Genomic DNA, 23,762 nt, shown 5'->3' on the forward strand with positions numbered 1-23,762 from the left:
GTTCGTGCAGCCCAGTAAAAATACTTGCATAGCTCTCAACCAATCAGATTGCAGGGATTTTCTCATCCATTCTATAATAATACTTGATCAACCTTATGACCAAGTTTCATGAACTAGGTCCATATACTTTCTAAGTTATGATGTCATTTCAAAAACTTAACCTCAGGTTAAGATTTGATGTTGACGCCGCCGCCGCCGTCGGAAAAGCGGCGCCTATAGTCTCACTCTGCTTCGCAGGTGAGACAAAAACTATAAAATACATGAAAGAAATTGTGATACCCCAGTATTGCAATCTTTAAAATTCAAGCAGAATCATAAAAAGAGTGAACAAAGATTTTTTTTAAAAATCATTTTAAGGGCCTTATTTAGTTATTTGGCATTATGCATAAATTTAGAAACTATAAAATACATGAAAGAAATTGTGATACCCCAGTATTGCAATCTTTAAAATTTAATTCAAGCAGAATCATAAAAAGAGTGAACAAAGATTTTTTTAAAAAATCATTTTAAGGGCCTTATTTAGTTATTTGGCATTACGCATACATGTAGACCTATCTAATACAATAAACTCAAAATCATACAATCTAGTAAAAGTGACAGACCCATGAGCCAAAAGTATAACATTAAAAGCATGAATGAGTGCTAATATGCATGTGGTATTAATCCCAAGGACGATGATGCAATCCCTTGACCATGATCTGTCAATGTATAATGTGTGCCATGCTAGTGATGCTACTCTCTTTGAGTAACACTCATGGATATTCCATCATGGCTTAAATAAAGTATGATTCTGGTGCCAAGCGATCAAGGATATTAGAACACTCATTCAAAAATTTAAAGCTATTTTTAACAGTTTTCCAAGAACAATCGGCTAAATCACATTCTAACCTCGTATACGTCAAGAAATCATATGACAGTAGAAAAGACTGTCCTCAAGGCGACATTTTGACATCCTTGAACAAAGCCCAATCAGAGACATGTGTACTAAGTCTATGAGAGAAACTTTCTTCTGGCAACCTCACTTCCATCCCTTGTGAGAAAATAAAATTATCTACTAGTATATATTCCTCACACCTGCCAGCAGCAACGAAATGATATAAAAAGAAGAGACTTCACTATCAATGCTTTTTACGTTCGTATTGTACCAGTGTTGAACAGCACATTAATGTAAGGGTTTTCATTGTCTTCCACACATCCTAGAGTGAGTGAGTGATGAAGGATGACAATACTGACAGAAGCTACTAAGATCAAGTTGGAATTCCCTCATAGAAATTTTCATATCCACTGTAGAAGTTCCACTTTTTCCTCCTGCAAGGTTTGAACTTTGCCATCTGGTGCAACTCAACTTAATTTAGCCATTGCAGAGTTTCCAGTTTTTCCTGTACATTTTTGCTTGGGGTTCTCCAGGCTGCATGAATGTTAAAAATACTTGGTGTTTTTTCAAAGGTCATGCAAAAGAGAAATCTCACCCTACAGCACATGATGGTAGTATTGAAGCAGCAGATGAAAATGAACTCGTATTGTATTGTGGCAATCTCATGGTAATTTGACAAGGTGGCATAGCTTGCAAACATTCTGATAAGACAGTTCTTTCACTGTTCAACTTTACCTGCAGCTTCCTTCATGATTTTGATAATCTGCTCGCCTTGCTGTAAAGAGATAAAATCAAATAAATAGATAAATCAGTTTGCTGTTACTACTGCTGCTGCTACTACTGCTTTTGCTACTTATACTACTGCTGCTGCTCCTCCTCCTGCTACTACTACTACTACTACTACTGCTACTGAATTTCTTCACATTACTACATTTCTTTATTCTTTTGCCCTTCCTAATAGGCCTACAGCCTTTCCTCTCTTAAGTTGATACTGAAAGCAAATATGGCAAGATAGATACATAGGTATATTACAACATTATGCTTATGTATTTGCATAAAAAGAAAATTTAGCGTATTTTCTTAGTTACTCCCTTTACATGCAGAATGACTTAATAACAGTCATGAAGTGAAATATGTCCTAAGGCTAAGCAATTGTTATTACTGGTTATCCAAGAATCAATTTACTTTTTAAATTTCCATACTGATGCATTTGTTATAACTCTACATATCTTCATAAATCTAAATTACCTTATTATAATTAATCTTTGTTTATATACAGTGGTGCTAAAAAGTTAATGAACTCCACTAGAAAATGAAAATATTTCAAATGTTCAAGTTTTGCCATGTAATAGATATTTAATTGTGAAATAAGGTGATAAAATATTACATTGAATAAAGTTTAATTCTCTTAGCTCAGCGAACATTGTAGTGTTGTTGTCTCTGTTCAACACTCAGCATGAACGAATGATTTTTTTGGTGGGATTCACTAACTTTTCAACACCTCTTTAAGTCTCCAGACTATTATAACATAAGATTTTGTTAGAATAAAAAAAATGAATCAGGCTTCCATTTAATAATGGCTTATTAACTTCTTTGAACTTACATATTCTCTTTTCTGGAACGTCATGCTGAATTCCTTAGCAACCGTCTCCAGGAAGTTGATTTCTGATGGTGTCATAGTCTTGGCTTGGAATGTCATTTCGTTCTTCTTCTTGGCTTCTTGAAAATCCCTTTTTAAAAGTCATAATAAGCATTACTAGATACTTACAAATTTATCTAACAGCATAGACTTTTTATTATTCTACAGATATGATAAAGTGGACAACAAACAATAAAGGACACTTGTTTTTCAGTACAGTACATTTATCATGATGATATCAACATACTTTCAAACTGTGAAACTAACCTGTAAAATAGAAGTCAATGGGTAAATGATAATCACAATGTCCATGGAATGAGCCATGACCCAATTTATTAAATCTGTTATCATAACAAATTATGACAGTTTCTCAGTCAATCAAAATCAAGTATTTCTTCACTAAAAACTTGTTTAATATTGTTTTTGTTAAATGGAAACCTGTATCGACATCAACATCTAAGAACAAAATAAGAGTTGTTTCCAAACTATTTATCAGGGGAGGATACATAGATGAAGTCAATAAAAAGAAAAGAAGGCAAATATGTATGGATCAAAAGGACAGAGTGGTATATGAAGTATAACAGATGTCCCCTTTGCCTTTTCAAAAGGGAATAAATCCATTCAGTTTGAAAGATGCAAACATAGCTTACCGTAACTTTTCTCTGATGTTTTTCTGAACGTTTTCAGGTATTTTCCTTTGTGACTTCTCACCTTCTTTCAGCTGGTCATCTGGAATAAAAAAAAATCAACAACCAAAATAATTCACAGGATCACACTGATCTTCATTCCTCCATGAAATATATCAAGGAACTTATGAAAATAATTAAATGCTTCTTCAAATCAAATTTCTAACAGACTTCTGTTGTCCCAAGAGAATCAACTAATGCATATTCTGATCAACAAGGATCCAGTTTTGCTGACCATCTTTTAAAGCAGAGCTAAAAATGAAAAAAAATCATAGGCCTAACGTCAATAATTTTATCATGACCATTGGGATACTGGCAGGGGCAGTAAAATCCCCCCCCCCCCCCGGAAAAGAACAAAAAGGGAATTTTTTAAAAGAATCATTGAATATTTCATATATTTTTAATTGTAAGTTTTTTTTACTGACATACTTCTAGCCGTTGTGACCTAATTTCAAATGTTATTCGCAAACATTCTACTATTTTAGAATAAGTTTTCAAGCAAAATCTGTCAGGAGGTGTATACATCAATACAAAAAGTGGTGAATGTTTTTTTTTTTGCTACCTCTCTACTGTTCACAATTTTTCATGCATCATAAATGAAACTGTAGCCCCCTTCATATTGGACTCAAAACACCACCAAACCTGTTACAATAGGCCAATAAATAAATCTATTATTCTTAGCCATTGTAATGGCTGAAGAGAGGAGAGATAGAAGAAAGAACATTATGGAGAGCCACTTGAAGATTAACTAAATGGGACCAAGACTTCCAGTACAGGTTTCTCAAAAAGTTGTTTCCTAAATCAGTGCTTTCATGGATCATAAATTGCATAACATATGAACAGTTTCATATTGGTTCTATTCTTGCACATGTTGCTAACTGAGCACTGCCCCAAATATTCAAGTATGTGAACCATTACTTCACATACAACCGACACATAATTGGAGACGGAATGTTCATCATTAAATGGTTAAATTACCTTTTTTCCAATCTGGGAACATGTTGCCATAACAAGTACGTTCCATTAAGTTCCACTGCTTCCATGCCTTGTTAAGTTCTCTGAGGCCACTGAGTATTGCAGTATTAGATGGTTCCTGTTGTTGGGCTTTGGTCAGGAATACATGGGCACCTCGAAAATCACGCAACTCCATCTGGGCCTGTTATAAAAAGAAAGCATGAAAGAATTACCAAAATGTGCCCAACTATGTTACAACTCATTCTCATAACTGCACAATAATTTACCAATATATGTAGGACATTTATGGTACATTTAGGTAGCTTCTGGGATCATTCGCTAAGTTATCTGTAGTACTCATTCATTGCATTTAAAAAATGAAAAATGCCACAAGGTCATATCAGTGGGTCTGGATTTTCTAAAACCTCATCAGCTAATCCCCATTTAGTTTACCATTAATATTGTATACTACCAGTTGGTCTAAGATCTACATGGTCCCATTTAGCAGGCTTATGTCCACTTTGTCCACCAAGTGGACGTTGGACCGAGTGGGAATTGGACCAACTGCCAATTGGTCCATGTGGGTATTAACCAATTAGACCAACTGGCAAGTGAAGCTAGATGAACTAGCTATTGGACGAAGTGTCTAAAGTGGAATTTTATACAGGAAGTGGCTTTGGACAAATGGCTCTTTTCAGACTAACTGGTTATTGGATAAAATGATATATTAAAGAAGGGATGACGTCAGTTGCCATGGTGTCATGGTGGCCTGGTTCTAAACAAATGAACCGCCAAATGAAAGCGTGTGTTTCTGATAGACAAAAATGGCTGCTATCGTAATTTGATCGCTTGCGACCAGTCATTTGCAAATACAAATGTGTACATACAATCATCAGCGAGGATTCTCTTCAGAATCAGCCCCCCATGACACCATAGAAACTGACGTCACATTTCGGTACTCTATTGGACAGAACAGCATTAGAAGACATGGTCATTATACAAAATGGCATTGAACGTAGAGGGAATCACCCACACACACAGACGAACACTACCCAATAAAACGAGGCTTCATTCTCACTAATGAGAATTTCCTTCTATTTGAAACATATATAATGACATAAAAAAATTCCTTAATTTTTTCAAATTTTACAGTTACCATGACAACGAAGAAAACAAAACACTGATTTTTTTTTTCTCTAACCCAATACCATAATAATCAACCTTGTTCAAATTTGTTCTTTAAGTTATGTTACCAAAATGTGCAGGCACATCACATATAACTGCACAATTTGGTGAGAAAAGAAATTCTGTCAGGCATAGGTGCACTTTCTAAATATTTTAGTACCAAATTTGTTCCATCAAAATGTGCCGGAACATGTTTTTATGTGCATATTTGGATTTTTATCCAACATGAATATTTTCATCTAGAGACAATTAACATTATCATTTGAAAAACATGACCCAGGTCTTGAACCTCAGACCTCTGATTAGAGCATAACTTCTACATGTAGCAGGACTACAGGTGCAGTTTGTTGGGGGCTAATGATTGTCTTACTGTTAGGATATTTGCATGGAAAGGGGTAAATTTACCCCAACCCCAACTTGGTTTAGGCTTGGAGAGGGGATGTCACCAACCCACCTCAAACATTCTTCTCCCCCCCAATACCACACTAAACTTAGGATATCTTACCATGCCTTTCCTGTAGAGCGCTTTGGGATTTTTTGGATCCACTGCCAAGACCCGATTGCAATATGATATGACTCTCTCTGGTGTTTTCAGCTTTGAACTACAGAGAGCAATGTTAAGACAGATCTTGGTATGAATTGATCTCATATGATCCTCTTCCTCCTGATTCCTCAGGTGAGCTCCTTCCAAAATCCTTAAACACTATGAAGAGAGCAGATAATCATGTCATACAGCGTAGAATGATTACCAGAGTTGCAATGCATTCAAATCAATCTTCACTATGGAAAGCTAATAATGCCATGAATTTACGTAAGAAATGCATAATAGCAAGAAGGCAATGTCACAATTTGTCACGTATATCATGAATGCTTAACTATAGAAATAAGGCAACGTCTTAATTTGCCATCTACATTTAGAATTAATAACTATGGAAAGCAGGTGATGTCATTATTCATCATCTACATTTAAAATGCATAACTATGTAAAGCAAGTAATGTCTTAATTTGTCAATCTACACTTAGAATGTTTAACTATGGAAATCCGGTGATGTCTTAAATTGTCATCTACATTTAGAATGCATAATAGAAATAAGGTGATGTCATTATTCATCATCTACATGTACATTTATAATGCATAACTAAGGAAAGCAAGTAACTACTTAATTTGTCAATCTACATTCAGAATGTATAACTATGGAAATCAGGAGATGTCTTGTCATCTACATTTAGAATGCATACATAGAGAAATTTGGTGATGTCTCAACTTGTCATCTACATTTAGAATGCATACATAGAGAAATTTGGTGATGTCTCAACTTGTCATCCACATTTAGAATGCATCGAATCAGTGTAAACACACCCTCTTTCTATCAAGCGTTGCTTACACACGCACATACATGCAACTCACAATTGCAACTATTATTATGCCATTACAACACCAAGTGTACCATATTGGCGAAGAATATTTGAAAGAGTCCCAAACTTGACAGCTAACAGAGGAAAAAGCAATCTCTGTTCAGGATATGAGGATTTCTAATGAATAATAAAAGTACAAAGATTTAAGAAAAAACATACTCAGGGTTTACATGGTACCCTGAATTACCTTCATACAGGTTTACTTTAATCTTTACTAATCTCTACCAATATTCCACATTTGTGTAAAACTATCAATGTACATGAAATTTGATGAGTCTTATGAATGACAACAATATTATGATATTTACAAACCCAATGTTTGTATGCTGTCCTAATACTTACTCTCATATACTTTGATAATGCCTGTTTGTACTTCTTATCATTAAAGAGTTCATTTCCTTCCTACAAACAAATAGGATAACAGAAAATATCATCAGTTAATGAATAAAACATGTGTTTTTATAATTCATCAATACACTTTTAACTGTGAAATCTAACTATTATCTTTCTTTTGATCATAGTAACTGAGTTTGAAAAAACACTGACCCAAACCCAAATAAAATTATCTCGCAGACAATACATTTTGAGCATACATGTGCAAATAACCCAACTTGGATTAAAATACACTGTGGAATTCACCACATGTAATGCAATATAACACCACAATGTACAAGCTGCAGCAGCTCAGCAGAGCATTAAATCACTACCTCTTGCTCTCAAAGTTAACCTAGGAATCATTAAATAACTACACAAACATCAATATAATCATAACCAAATCTTTGATTTTCAAATACTGAATAAAAGTTAACAAATGAACAGAAATAAATCCTAAAGGCTTAAATTACCAAAGCTGAAATTTTCAATCTGTGACTCTTGGATATTTGGCCACATCTTGCATGTTTAAAACCAAGTTTCAATTTTTATCTCTGAAATGTGAAGATCCATTCTCATCATTTCTAATCTATTGTTCATGAATAACATTTTGGATTAGGAACATTCAAGCAAGGCTTAGACTCTGAATAATTGAAATCTTCCTCCAAGGTGGAGGAGATATGAGTAAAAATAAGAATATTTGAGTCAGTTTCAGTTCTGATAGCTTACCATTCACAACATTAACAATGAAACTCAAAGCAAATCAAATGTGTCAGTAAACAATCCTTAGTATAAAAATATTAATTTCCATTCATTGGTTCTAACTTTTTAATTTTGTCTATTATCTCCCTCTTCACCTCTCCAGCAATCCTACTACTCATCATAAATTGTCATACATATTAAAGAATATTATGCCACAGAGTCATATCTCTGAAACTGGTCCTTACTAATTTTAGGCTGAATAATAGTATAATCAAAGAGAACTTTAAAGTCAAAGGGGAATTTCTCTCTGATGTTAAGTTGGCATTAAATAGCAAAAAATATAAATAAACAGTGAAAGAAATCCTCAGAACATATCTGCCCTTGGAAAAATTTGGTGATGCCGAAAAAATGTCTCTGCCGGAAATCGAGCCTGGGCCCCAGTTTTGAACACTGGTGCCTTATGAGAGTGGCAAAGTGTGGATTGACACCTTGCCAAAGGACACCATTGGGGAATTCAAACACACGACTCTCTCATTACAAGGCGAGAGCCTGAACCATTTACAAATTTCAAAACATTTTATTTTTTTCAAAAAAAAAGTAAAAATAAAGAGAAATGTGCATAATCATTAAACACTTCATTTATTTCATTTCTAAAAAAAAAAGAATTTAATGAGTATCTGATTTAAAAAAAGGTAAAGGTCATTTGTATAAAAGCAGCTCTTGACCTAATCACCAAGTGGCTTATTAATACTGCATGACCTATGGGACTGCTGCTTGCACACAACATCAGAAAATATAACATTAGAAAAAATCTGGATCTCTTATTCTGAAATGGGTTTTTAAACTTCGCAAATGCTTTTCTCGATTTGTTTACTATAGAAATGATGGTGACCTTCCAAGTGATAGAAAAAAAAATTTAAGTAATTTTAATCAATTATGATATAGCTCTTACCGTTCTTTCTTCATACACTACTTTCAGCTTTCTCTTGAATGTGATTTCTTTGCGTTCTTCTTCACTCATGTTGTTAAACTCATCTAGCTCAGCACGATCTGTGCAGTTCAGTACCTCAATCTCCATCAAAACTGAGAAAATTTAGAAAGGGTTTTTTAAATATTTGTAGCATTGTGAAATTAAGACTTTCTGATTTATTTTCATTCAAATCAGCTTCAAGTGAAATATGATCTTTTCAGATTAAAAATCTCTTGTTAAACGAGGTGGTTCATGAACCATGAGTCTCGCCTGATTTCCCTAGTTGACCTTTGCACCCTAATGAACACATGTTGTATTGCCCAATGATCATTTGTACCAAATGTGATCATAATTGATGAAGAAATTAGGAAATAGCAAGTTGAACAACCTTTTGACACCTAGATGACCTTTGACCCCATCGTCCTCACCAAAACATATTTGATATTATAAAAGGATCATTTGAACCATGTGTGATCAAAATTGATGCAGAATTAAAGAAATGAGAGCAAGTTGAAAAAATAAAATAAAAAAGGATGGACAAGACCTCATATCATTTGTCCTTTTGATCTCTAAATAACCTTTGACCCCATCATCCTCATAAACACACATTTGGTATTACCAAAGGATCATATGTACCAGTGTGAACTTTGAGGTCAAGTCCATCCAAGAAAAATGTTGATTTGAATCAATATAGAAATATCAAACATGCATAATGCTGAAAATTTCATCAAAATTGGATGTAAAATAAGAAAGTCATGACATCTCAAAGTTTTGCTTATTTTTCCAAATCAGTTAAATGCACAACTCAGTGACATGTAAATGAAAGAGTCGATGTCCCTCACTAACATTTTGTCTTTTTTATTGTTTGAATTATACAATATTTCAAGTTTTACAGATTTGATAATAATAAGGACCAACTTGCCTGAACCATTAAGTGTTGACAATGGTATTACCATAAATCTGGGAGGAATAAAACTTTTTTACAAGACAATGAGGGGAAAATGAGAATAGTTCTCATTTCATATAATACAAAAGAAATGGTGAGTGACATCATCAGTCACCTCATATGCATACCAACTAGGATGTGAATATAACTGTTCTGTGAAATTCTTATGCTGGTTGGATTTCCTCTTTTATTCAAATCACCTTTTTGTTGGAGAGGATTTTTCTTTAACATTTTTGTAACAGACCAATGGACAAACCGGAAAAGTGATCACTAGGTCTCTGCCGAACTTCGTTCAGGCGAGAAAAAAAAGGGGGAGAATGTGAAAGTTCATTTCTTTCTGAAACACATAAGGGTTTATAAATTCACTCCCACTTTGTTATAATTTGAGAAATGTGGGATATCTCGTACAGCACAATAACAATTAACAAGATATACATAAACATAAAGTATGAACATGTCTTACAATTCCAAGAAATACCAAGAGACATCTGCATTCCACTTACTTGTAGCATTTGCTGGAATCCTAGGAGGAACACCAAGGTCTTTGAAGGCCAAATCAGGATGGATTAAAAATCTGGATATCTCCCCTTTACGCATTGAACTTAGGGCCAACTCCACACTAAGGAAAATATCACCTAGATATGATACATTACGCCAATATGCAGTGACAAAAAGAAATTTGGTATAAATATTGCATTACAGTGGGGATTTTTCATATCAGTAGTATGTAATACACACTCATAAAAAAGGAAAATAATGACAAGCAAGAAAAAAGAACTATATCATATTGAACTTCATCACAATAGGGCAAAAGGGCAACTCAATTCATATTTAATCTATCTATCAATAACAAATTTACTGGGAAATAAGGAAGGGGTATCTTTACAAAAGCAATGTCACACAATCAAAAGGTACTCAATGTATGAACCAGGTTGGCATTACAGACAATGGTCAATGTTCACTAGAATGGTCTAAATATCCATGTGTTGAACAAACAAATGATTTTCTTTATCACTGCAACTTTAAAATCACTGTACAGTGCGTCCCATACAAAAACGAAACCGAGATTTAGCGATGATTTATCATAACTTAATCATAAGTACAATAGACAAATGACCTACCAACGTAAAGCTTAGAAAGCTTTCTTCGAATTGTTTTTGCTCACTCATGCGTGAATGAGGAATAATCTAAGTAGTATCAGATGAAAGAGGAGATTCTAAGCTTTACAATAGTAGGTCATTTGTCTATTTGTGATTAAGTTATGATAAATCATCGATAAATCTCGGTTTCATTTTTTGTGGGACGCACTGAATATCTCAAGTCTATACTCTATTAATTGGCATACAGTGCACTGAACTAAATCATCAAAATTACTGCACATTTGATTTCTTATTCTTTTTTAATATAACCTGTGATATAAAAAATGGTATGTGCTCAAAAATTTTCTTTTTGTTTTCCTTCACAGAACTGTAATGTCACCAGAATTTTACACCCCCCGATTTTAAACTTACCTTTCCCAAGTTTGATTCGCTCTGGTCTGTTCCTGAGACGCGTTGAATCATACGGCTCATCACTGTACTCCACATAGCAATTATAATGTACTGGGGGAAAAAATACATACAATTCTAAGAAGGGTGCTCCGCTACAATTGGTGGACTAAAACCAATAAATATATGGGTCATAAAATGAACACATATTTCAAGTAGATATGCACAAAATGTGTTATGAAGCAATGTCCAGACTGTCAAGACTTGTGATTTGAACAATGAAAATTCAATTTCACATTGGTTTGAAGAATCAGAACAGGAAGAGCATGTTTTGTTTGACTTTTGTTAATTAAGACAGAGGGAAATGAGTGAGTTGCTCTGCATTCAATGACTGCATTGCTATTTATCTTTGTGAGGAGCAATCATGCATCAATGATTTCAGAAGGCTATTCATGGCAGTCAATGTACAGAAACATGGGCAATTTTGTATCTCTCATGCCATGAGCAAAAACACTTTGGGAAATGCTTCCAATTTCCTGATTTTTTTCATAATCAATTAACAGACTGGTGATTAAACTTTTGCCTAATTTACATAATTCATATTTTGCAAAGCCAATTGGGGCCTGTTATTTTGTGGACCTTTCATTGTACTTTCTAATTTGATTCTTGGCACAATCTATTTTGAGCATATTTCGAAAAGTGTACATCAAAACTAAAGGTACATTCAAGTACATTTATTTCATATTTCCAAGTTGTTAAAATAATAATAAGAATAAAAAAATATTTACCAGTTAGAGTCATGCCTTGAATAGGTAATGCCCCTGCTCCTTGCTTGATACAACTCTTGAGAACTTTCCTGTTCTTCTCAGGAGTAATATCCTCCATTTTCTTTGCCATCTTCTCAAAAGGAGACTACAAAACAACAATCAACAATATACATGAAAGTACATGAAATACAAGAATGTAGGAGGAAAATCCCAATGATTATACTTCATGTAAAAATTCATAAACATAAATACTTGCACATTGCTCATGCATATATATTTAAAATACAAGTATATTTGGGCTGGATTTCAGGCACACATGGGGTCGTACATATTGTGAAACAAACCAGACAAACCAAGAATTCTAAAATCTTATCCACTCTTCTATGGAATCCTAGGTTCCATCTCACAATTATACATCAAATCATTTATTTAAATTTGTTGTATCCATTATCTTATTCTTCTCATTTCAAAACAAAATTACATGTATTTTCAACATATTTCCATTGCATGATGAATTGATTTGTTCTTGATAAATGAGGTAGAAGATTGTATTTAGTTATTCACCTCTCTCTTACAACTACAGAAATTTTGCCATCAAGATATTAGATGATAGAGGAAATATCACATTTTGGATCATATGATTTTAAAGTACATCTTGGCATGGCTATAGGCCATTACTCAATTTATGAACGATCCTTTATAGTTTCTATATAATCCACACACGGGTTACACACAGATAGAAGAACAATATTATGAGCAGCAATTATATTAATAATTATATCATAAGAAGCAATATTATTTCTATGAGTATGACCACCCCTCTATGTTTGTAAATTTGTTTTGACAACAGTTAAGCATTTCTTTTTTTAATTGTTGTCATTGAGGCTTACCAGACCGTCATCATCATTGTCGCCATCATCTCCAAGACATTCTCTGTTCAGCTGCTTGAAAACTTCCTCAGTTTCAAAGTATGCATCTGTGTCTGGATCTGTCAAGAGATGAAGAAAAGTTACAGCAACAGGACATGGAAATTATCATCACTATCAATCAACATCAACATTTGTCATTGTAATCATAAATATAATTATCATTAGTACTATCATTGCATCATTGTCTTCATCATCATCACCATCATCATCATTAGACACATCCTGGGGAGTATTTCATGAAAGGACTTGTCAGACATTTTACCTGAAAAGTCCTGTATATGTAACAGTTACCATGGTAACAGTGCTTCTAAGCCAATCAGAATCAAGGAAAGATGAGAGATCTAACAACTTGTCAAATACAAAAAATATTGATGAAACACTTCCATGATCTGCGACATCGTCACCATTGTCATCATAATGATAATCATCATTTTCCCCATAATCATCATCATTGATATTACGATCATCAAATCTAGGATAATCATCTCCAATGTACCTTATTCAATCAATCTATGATCAATTGTAAGACCATGACACATTGTGTATTAAGGAGTTATAATTGATCAAAAGATTGACAGAATATCTAGCTGATATGAGAAAGGATACACACCTGGTAAGTCTGGTGGAGGTTTGACTTCAAAGTGAGCACCATCTTCAGTTTTTAAATCATTCAAGACAAGTCCTTTGTTCAACTCCACTCTCACCTCATCATACTGAAAAGAAAAAGTAAGAAAAATGGTACATTCAAACCCTTCTACTCATTGATAATATCTTATCACAAAAAAAAAGATGAAAAGGCCTGTTAAATTAGAAACCGTTCTCACGACATTCCTCAAACTTGTTTACTGGGAACTAGTTAAGTAGAAACTAGCTTAACACGTAGTGAGAACAGTCGAAGCGATCTTACAAAACCAGTTTGGAAAACCACCTCGCGAAGTAGTTTTCAAGATCGCTTTGCCTCGTTAAACTGGTTTTACTGTAAGTGAAGACTCAATCGTTCTTCGGGAAGTTATCTTCGCACATCTTGAGTGCGCTACTCCACACGTCAGGTGTAGAATGCCTACACTGCGGTTTCGAATTTCGCGCAAAACGTGTCACCCCACTTAGAGCAGATCCATAGCAATAAGATCGCTTTACTGGAAGTGATTTTGAAAACCACTTTCGTGTGATTAAGTAGGAACGCTAGCAAAGCGATCTTCCAAATTGGATTCCTGAATCAGTTTCCAGTAGAAAGCCTAATAAGAATGGCCTCTAAGCCTCACTCAGACAAGTCACTGTTTATTTTGTACAGTTATACACGGTGGCCAGGCCAGCAGTCTTATAACTGTTTTGTAGAAAGATCTGTAAAATAATATTTACAATATAGCAAGAAAGAAAAATAAACGCAGCAAATTAACAAAAACAAAGCAAACAATCTCAAGTAAAATCCATGTAAGAAAACAATGAATGATTAGGGAATAACACAAGTTACACAACATAAATTTCAACCAGCATTACAATAAGATGCATTTAAATAAATTCATTTAAAACATATAATCTAAATTCAGGTAACTAGATGTGGGTGAATACAATTTACTTGTGAAAAACTAAAAATTGCAAATCATCCACTTTTTCTATTAAATTAACAAGAAAATACATTATACTAGGTACAGTTGATCACATGAGTATGAGGTCTGGGTACATGTCTCTGCTTGATTTACTCATATTGATTTTCTGCAGATAGTGAGGGTGCCCCCCCCCCCCCCCCGGCACCATTTCAAACCATTACTGATATTCTATTGAATCTGGAGTACAGAGTGTCAGAATGATACGTTAAGGAAGTAAAAACAAGTCCCTCACTTCCCATATGAGTTATGAGTTAAAAATTTTAAATTAAATGTAAAAGATCATCCCCATCATGCGTAGCATAATTATGTGATCGTAAACAAACCATCACAACACATGCCGTATAGCTTGCTCGACTTGGCTGAGAGAGTAGATCTATGCACGTGTTGCACAGCTCTCAATCAGCAAGGCGAGCAAGGAAGAAATACCGGTACATGTGTTTGAGATGGTTTGTTTGCAATGACATACAAGCTACGCATGTTGGGGATGATCTTTTACGTCAAATTTTAATTTACATCAACGTTTTCCTTCAAAATAGGTTTTATTGTAATTTAAAAAATAATACGAGATGTTACTATATTGTTATATAAATAAATAATTCCCCAAGTTTCGTAATTTTGTCAAATTAATGAGATAAAAATTACATTTAACAGAACGAGTGACAATCTATCCCAGCCACATGAAGTTTATCGTCGGTGCATATTGTCTGCTGCTATTCGTTGAGTTGATTTGCCTTCAGGTTCGGATTATATTCGCTTGTTTGTAAGTACAGTTATATCATTATTTTCCTTATTTTGAAAGAGGTATTCTGGATGTGGTCATTCATTTCATGAATTCAATTTGGCCCGCGCGGTGTAGCTGGCACTTGTAGCAGCTGAATGAGTTGGTAGCGAATGCATGTGATCGTGTTGCAAGTTAATTGTCCGACTCATCATCATCGGCGTAATTCCCCCGATTTACCTTCAACTACGTCACTTCGTTGTTCACTTCATCATCATTCTCTTCATCTTCAAAATCATCAATTTGAAAATCCAAATCTAGATAAAATTCTGGGTTTTCTTTCATTTCGCCTTTTCGGGATCGAAGTATGCAGTGACAGTGTGGAGAAAACGTACCCACGCAACACTTGTTCACTGCTACCACCCTGCCTGTGGGGAATCTACAGGTAGGACTATGGTATGCCAATGTTGTCCAGAGCACACACTTTAAAAATTCATTAAAATATCACTTTTGTGACCAAAATTACTAATTTCCATACAGTTGCAATTTATTTTTCATTAGTAACTTGGGAATAATTTTTGTATTCACCAGAGCGCTCAAAAACTTGAATCTTGGGCATATTTTTGTGTACGCCCTCTATTGGTGGAAAGTAATATGGCAAGAAAATTTTCATTTTTTGATCTCTATTTTTAATTAAGAAAAAAATGATTTAAAGTATCAAATTTAAATAAGAGCCAAGTTGTATGAATAATAGGTGTAATGGAAACTGTCAGTGTAAAAACATCAAGCATTTGCCCCAAACAAAAAGAGAAAATTATCCAAACATTGCCACCCTTATTTTGCCACACATGGAGATATAACTGAGAACAAGGTTATATTATAACCTTGTTCATTGAATGAGTGCCACGCAACAGGTTTCGCATGCAAGTGGAGCTTCACGTGGGAGAGCCAATCACGCCTCTCGTACAGACAGTGACATCATCAAATTCGAGTCAATTCACAGACCATGCTAGGCATATTTCGGAGAGGCAATTTAATCGGCGATGTATTATTTTCATTATTTTTGAATGACCCACTGATAATCCCCACATTTTCCATTGATATGTAATAAGACCACATACATAATCAATACATTTCTCCTTTAACGGTATTCATATCATAACCTTGTTCATTGAAGTGGGGAATACCCATGTCTGCATATCACACAAATGAGTCCTGGGGCCGATTGCACGAAAGGGTCTTTGCAAGGACGTCTTTCGTGTCGCCCATCTTATATGATGCGCCATGCGAAACTCATTTTAGATAAATCATCTGCAAACATATTTCATTCGTCTGTTAAGATAAAAAAAATATGTGTTTATAAAATGTGATATATCATGAAATTGTATAAAATTTGATTTAAAAGCAAGCTAACGAATCTTATTCTTTATCATAAATTTCAGGAACACCCCGCTTATAGCGTATGATAAAATCATAAAAGATGGGCGACACGAAAGACGGTCCTTGGAAAGACCCTTTCGTGCAATCGGCCCCTGCGCTCCCGCCCGCTTCGCGGCCCGGAGCTCCCTGGGTTAGCGGGGGCGAAGCTCGCGTGGCCTGGTTACCCTTGCGCGTGCACGCTTGATGGTTAAACTTGACATGATTAAATTTTCTCCTTACCTTTTCAAGGTCATCATCGTCGTCGTATTCTGTAAGCTTTGGTAAATCTAGTTCAACACTTTCCATGACTTCACTTCCTTCATTGATTCTTATTTTTCTTTAAATCGAATCGTCTTTGATGTGGGATGGTGTCGGATCGACCGTATCAAAGAAAGTATTGCTGCCCGCGCGCCCTCTTTCGTTATGCTGTTTTTATGTGGCCTATTCATATTTTGATGATTATGATTATAATTACTTACTCTGAGTATGAAATTTAGGGATAATTTAATTGGAATTAAACAAGGATTTGATACACGTCACATCAAATAGATGTGCAATTAGGCCTTTGTGATAGCTTATGAGCCTAATGATACGTATATTTCATGTTATTGGCCCATTATCTGTAGGCCTATTTGATTCATATACATAAAATAAAGAATTTAAATGAATATAAGAAAAAGTTTCCCGCTAATAGGCCTAGTATAGAAGCCAACTCGGTCAGTAGTTTCCTTAATGATTTGAATAGATGAAACTTTGTCATGTTTCTGGAGATTTCCTTTTTTTAATTTAAATTGACCAATATATTTTGAAACAAATCGAATAGTTTCTTGAGTGTCTTTTTCTCTCTCCGATTATCTACATTGACGGGAGTTCGAATGTGAACTTAAACCAGCGAGTTAATAAAATATTTATTGTTTTTCAAGATGAGCTTTTTTTAATGAAGGTCAGTATTAGGGAATCCCCCCCCCCAAAAAAAAAAAATATATATATATATATTTATTATCGGACTTCAGTGTTCAAGGTTCAAGGTTTATTCACATCAACATTTCACATTTTCAAAAAATCAACAATTCAATACAAACAATAATATTATACAATAAAAGTTTTCATAGATAAGCAAAATATCGTAAAAATATAGAATACAACAATATTAGAAAAGTACTAAATGTATTCTTGTTATTGGTTCTAAAATAATGACAAAGAAAGAAAATGAGAGTTGTGGATATGAGGGAGCTAAACGTAAAAGCAAAGCAAGTTGGTTGAAGGCTCCAAATTAAGAATATGCAGTGAGAGTCCCATAAAATATCAATACCACAAGAAAAAGTATGGAAATAATTATAAAAAAGAGGAAACGAAAACTAAACAAAAAAGGTGGATACACGAATACATACTTGTAAATAATGAGTCAAGACAGTGTAAAAGCAACAAATTGGAATTAGAACCTGAAGGAGAATGCAAATAATTATTTCTAATTGTAAAAAAAAATAATGGAAATCAATGGTAAATAGCATCAGGGGGCAATGAGCGGAAGGGACGAAATGGGGAGGGGGCGGGGACTCGAGTTGATTTCTTTGAATGGTGAATGTGCTAAAAGAGCTTTATAGCGTTTTATTTATAAGTTGTAAATTATCAATAATAAGTTAACTTGACTATATTCTATTATATATATTGTTCTTTAAAGCTTTTTGTTCATGCTGACTCTTTTTATCCGCTTCCGAATTTATGTAAGAACTGGACAGGGTCAAATGGTCTTTATTGACTACAGTAATTTACTTGATCCTATCAGTCCAGTGGGTGCTCAATCTATACTCTGATATGTTGTAGCCTGAATTTCACTGAATTTCATATACTTTTCATTTCCGAAATAAATAGATAGATAATAATTATACACTCATAAAATTCATGAATAGATTAGAATCATATCCATATAATTAGACAATTTTTAATCAGTGAAAAAATTGTCTGGAAAGGTTCTTTAAAATATATTTCATAAAAAAATACGGAATAAAGTTTGAAGGATAAAAAAATGATATAGGCGTAGATCAGTAACAAAAAGCAACAAAAACCGTAAAAATAATTGCACTTGGTGAAAGGAACATTTTTTCATACAGTGTATTGTACTATAAAACTTGTCAATAATATATTCAATCACAACAAAATTACACACTTTTTCACTCAGAAGTGCAAGTAAAAAAGGTAGAAAAAAGAATAAGTCAGGCCTTATATATAAATGCGCGCGCTAAGTGAGCGGAGTTAGGGCAGTGGTGAGCGGCAATGGGGCAGGCGCAAGGGGTGACGAGAACGGCGAATTACACAGCGGTGCTTTGAAGACATATAATTATTATCCTATGAAACGATCTTAAAGTATTTTTTCTTTCAGATGACATATAGAAGTAAGGGTATCGTAGCTAATTGAATGAAACATAAAGAAAAATACGTAAACTGAGCGACGATTGGGCAGCGTACGGTATATGAGGCCGAGGTGGGCCGGCCTGCATGGGACGGGGGAGGGGCTAATCTTTAAAGGGCGTTAGTTCTTCTATCTTCCACTGGCGTATTATCGTACCTTCCGTTTTAAGTTCGGAAGTGGGAATTGCGCGACAGCCGAAGTCACTTTTTTTCTCCGAAGTTTTTTTTTTCCTGTTTTGGTAGGGCAATTAAACAAGAAGAATATCTAATTTGCTACCCCATGGAGGCATTAAGATGCTAATGAAATTTTAGGGCATAGGGGATGTTTGTTGGTTATAATTCATGCAATTACTTTCGGCACTACTACTGTTTACATATGCCCGGCCTTGCAGGGATAATTAATGAATTACTGAAAAGGGAAATGCTTAATAATGTAAACTCACAACAAATGAAAGAGTATTAATCCACTGAATAAAATAACCTCACCAAGGGCATATTGAAAAGGAGGCATTTTTTCTCAGTAACTTTTGGGGGACAATTATTGCCCTCCGACCCCCCTGGATCCAATTACACCCCCCCCCACTCTAAAAATTCGAATGTTAAATCAACATTTGAAAGGTTGGAGGAGTGACAACCTTTTCCAAATGTTACATCCAACCTCGTATAAAGCTGAATCCAACATTTTAAGAGTTGGGTAGAACCATTTAAGGTCAAGTCCACCTCAGAAAAATGTTGATTTGAATCAATAAAGAAAAATCAGACAAGCACAATGCTGAAAATTTCATCAAAATCGGATGTAAAATAAGAAAGTTATGACATTTCAAAGTTCCCCCTTTTTTAACGAAATAGTTAGGGCCTATATGAACGAGCCAGTTACATCCAAATGAGAGAGTCGATGATGTCACTCACTCACTTTTTCTTTTTTTTTATTGTTTGAATTATACAATATTTCAATTTTTACGAATTTGATGATTAGGACCTCCTTGCCTGAAGCACAAAATGTTAAATTAATGGAATTCCACGTGTTCAGGGAGGAATGAAACTTTATTTCACATGACAATGACAAGAAAATCAAAATATTTCATATAATGAAATACAAAAGAAATAGTGAGTGAGTAATGTCATCAGTTCTCTCATTTGCATACCGACCGAGATGTGCATATAACTGTTTTGTGAAATGAAGCGAAACTTTAAAATGCCATAACTTTATTTTACATCCGATTTTGATGAAATTTTCAGTGTTATGCTTGTTGAATTTTTCTCTTTTTATTCAAATCAAGTTTTTGTTGGGGTGGACTTGTCCTTTAAAGTGGTAATAAATGCAACATTTAGAAAATGTTGTCACTCCTCCAACCTTTCAAATGTTAAGATTTCTTGTTTTTAGAGTGCCCCCCCCCCCTATAAAAAATCATGGACCCTACTATGAATGGAGTGTGCGATATAGATCTTTCATTCTCATTATGCCCACTGTTCGCCTCCGAGTCCTCATCACTGGCTCTCTCCCTTCCTATATGCCCGACACTAAGGCCCGTATTCTGAAGTACCTCGGTTTAAGTTAAACCCGAGAATACGGGCCTAAGCCTTTTTCTTTTCACAGATGTATTCCCTATCCCCTTCTCTATCTCCAGCCTCTCCAGCCTCCCCCGCCCCTCCCCTCATTTTCTTTTTCAACATCTCTCATATTCGCTTATATTCTTGGAGAGGTGATTTAATTAGTACAAAAACTTTTAGTGCTGTTGCTGCTTTTACGAACAGATAATTGCCAACATCAGTGTGTGTGTGTTATTTCAGATATAAGAGTATAATTTTAAGGAGTTTCATTTCGTCCTTACTTGCTTCAGTTCTTGGTAAATATATATGTACTTTTTTTGCATATCCTTGTTGATATGAAATGAAGATTTGTATTTTTATGTTTGTATATTTTATCTGCAGTTTATGTAATTCATTTGAATGAAATCCTTAATAAAAACATGTTGAAAAAAAAGTGTGTATGTGTGTGTGTGTGAGAGAGGTTTTTTCTTTTAATAAAATCACATTATACAAATTATTTCACACAACTGAAACATCTGAAACTGAAAAGTTATAAAGTGGATGATAATAATGAATTGCAATAAATATCAAATGCATGAAAATACATGATACTATATTTTTAACACCTAAAATAAGTAAATTATTGTCAAAAATATACAATATCTCATATGAATATGTAAATTTACTTAAAGCTTATATAGCGTAGAGTGATATAATACATTGCATACAATATTGCATAATCATGATAGACCAGTATAATATTTTGAATAATACATCAAAGGCATAGTAGTCACATTAGGCCTAAAGGCCAAATATTCGTGGATATATCCAGAACAAGTAAGTCAAAGAATACAAACGTGACAAGCAGTTACGCAAGAAAGAAAAAATATCATGAAACCTGCATGAACTGACGCAAATACTAATAGATCATTGTCACCTCAGTTTGTCTACAAAAGCGGTGAATGAGCAAAAGAAAAAATGAAGGTGGGGGGACATGACGCATGGGACAACATTTCTAAAAAGCTGCGAGCGAGCAATTTTTTTTACCTTTTTGATGTAAAATATAATGTTGTGATAGATGTTGACACGATATTCAAAGAGTATTATTCTTTAAATATGATGTCAAAAGTATATATAATGATATTCTTTATATAAGTCATGTCAAAATCTATCGCAAAACTATATTTTCCTTCCTTTTCTTTCGTGTTCCCCCCTTTCGGGGGGGGGGGGTGGCCCCTATAGCCACTATCTTTACGCCAGTGTAAAATGTTGACGATTTTATACATATATATATATAATATTATTATATAAGACGATATTATCATTTTTTCTGAGTGAGGAATACTTTACAAAAGATCTTTTTACAATATGTATGTAAAGCACCCAACTCCCTAACGCCTGTGGCTGCGGAGTGTGCTTACCCCCTCCCCCGCATGTGTAATCATGAGTAGTTTATATATATGTTCGGTGAAAAACCCAATTTGGTACTTGCATAATTTGTTTTAAAGTTATCATTTCGTAAGAGGCCATAATTCATAAAGAAAAAAGTGAAATCAATACTTTTCATTTTCTCCACGCTCTACTTTTATCCCTCTTCTCTTCGCTTTCTCCGCAATGTCATAATCGTTGTGTTAATTTCGTTTCCTTTGATATGATACAGTCAAACAAATAGTCATTTTGATATTTATATGCACAAAATATGTGATTCAAAAATACAGAGTTCGCACGAGACATCAGTGTTGTAAACGCGTAACAAAGCGATACAGTGCGTATCAAAAAAAGTTTACACTTAGAAAAAATCCTGTAAAATTATACATTGGTAATATCCTGGTGATTTTCCACATTTTAACAGTGGTACAGGTCCATTTGATTTAAGCAAATGACGATATAACTGTCGAAAAATATTTCCGCTTGAGTGAGCACCACTTACTTTTGAAGTTAGTGAAAAATGATTTGCGCAGAACTTTGAAATAATTATGCGAATGAAAGTAGACCTTAATCATGAAGAACACGTGTAATTTAGCTAGTAAAATTGATTTTAAGATATCTTTTTACCTTTTTAACTTGTTTCCTTGCTCAAAACACTTCGAAAAGTGAATTATGTGCCCTATCCCGCTCCCCCACACACTGAGGCCATCGTGACGATATTTGCTTGACACTGAGCTGTGATTTACATGAAATGGCTTAGGCTTGATTTTCATTTTGTCAACCATTGTCAAGCTTGGAAAAAGTGTGGAGAAAACTAGTATTACATAGAAAAGACATGTAAACCCACTTTAAGTGATAAAAACTTAGTGAAAAAAAGGCTGGAGATGTCTGATATAAACTTTTGTTCAGATTCAGTTATGTCCTCAGTTCCAGCTTGCACAAAAAAGGGTAAATGTTGTGCTTACTAAGTGTTGAAATTTCAGTTTGGGTGGCAAAATTTTTACAAAATGCTTGAATGTATTCGTTATTGACTAAAAGTGCAAGGGAGATGTATGAGAAATGTTTCGTAGGGTAAGTTTGATATGCCCATTCCCCTTGACACAGCGAGAAAACCGCATTTCTGCGCAAATAGATTTCTGCGAGCTTTACAAAAATGAACAGTGCTCACTCAAGTGTAACATTCTGTCAAAACTTTTTACTTCCATTGGATAGATGAGACCCAAACTTAAGAATATGTGTGAAAAACTAACCCACATGTTGTATATTTTTTCAATTCCCAGGGATTTTTCAAAATGTAAACCTTTTTTTGATACGCACTGTATTATAGTAAAATGTATACAAAATCTGCTTTCGAATATACTTTAGTTCAATTTCACATTAAGCCTTTAACAATACAAAAAGTGAATACGAGGAGACGACATCAAACATTTAATTTTCTTCAACACGTACCTCTCTAAAAAGATGAAGATTCTTCACGATTCATTCACATTGACTTGAAAACGGGATTTTGACATTTTTAGGTCCTATGTTATCTTTTTCATCAGATTGTCATCTCATTCATGATAATGCAAGCGCGAAGCGCAAGCAAAATTTCTAGTTTTATATAATGACCTGATTTTTTTTCTCCTCTCCTTTTCCCCTTTTCTTCTTTTCCTTTCCCCTTGTTTTTTTTTGCGCCAATCGGAGTTTATAATGTTCAAACGGTATAAAGTGACATGATCACA

General features: G+C 34.3%; 1 protein-coding gene across 1 annotated transcript; it reads right to left on the minus strand.

Annotated features, from left to right (window-relative positions):
* Positions 1-646: 646 nt before the first annotated feature.
* LOC121409112 (inactive peptidyl-prolyl cis-trans isomerase FKBP6-like) lies at positions 647-17,078 on the minus strand. Its single transcript, XM_041600936.1, has 13 exons — positions 16,912-17,078; positions 13,538-13,640; positions 12,889-12,986; positions 12,020-12,143; positions 11,256-11,345; positions 10,248-10,379; positions 8,781-8,911; positions 7,097-7,156; positions 5,844-6,041; positions 4,178-4,355; positions 3,164-3,242; positions 2,478-2,604; positions 647-1,649 (listed from the first exon to the last, which is right to left on the minus strand). Exons 1-13 carry the CDS (start codon positions 16,975-16,977, stop codon positions 1,593-1,595), a joined length of 1,443 nt encoding a protein of 480 aa, XP_041456870.1. The 5' UTR covers positions 16,978-17,078; the 3' UTR covers positions 647-1,592.
* Positions 17,079-23,762: the final 6,684 nt, after the last annotated feature.

This window comes from Lytechinus variegatus, chromosome 2 (assembly GCF_018143015.1).
Source record: "Lytechinus variegatus isolate NC3 chromosome 2, Lvar_3.0, whole genome shotgun sequence".
Classification (NCBI taxonomy): Eukaryota; Metazoa; Echinodermata; class Echinoidea; order Temnopleuroida; family Toxopneustidae; genus Lytechinus; species Lytechinus variegatus.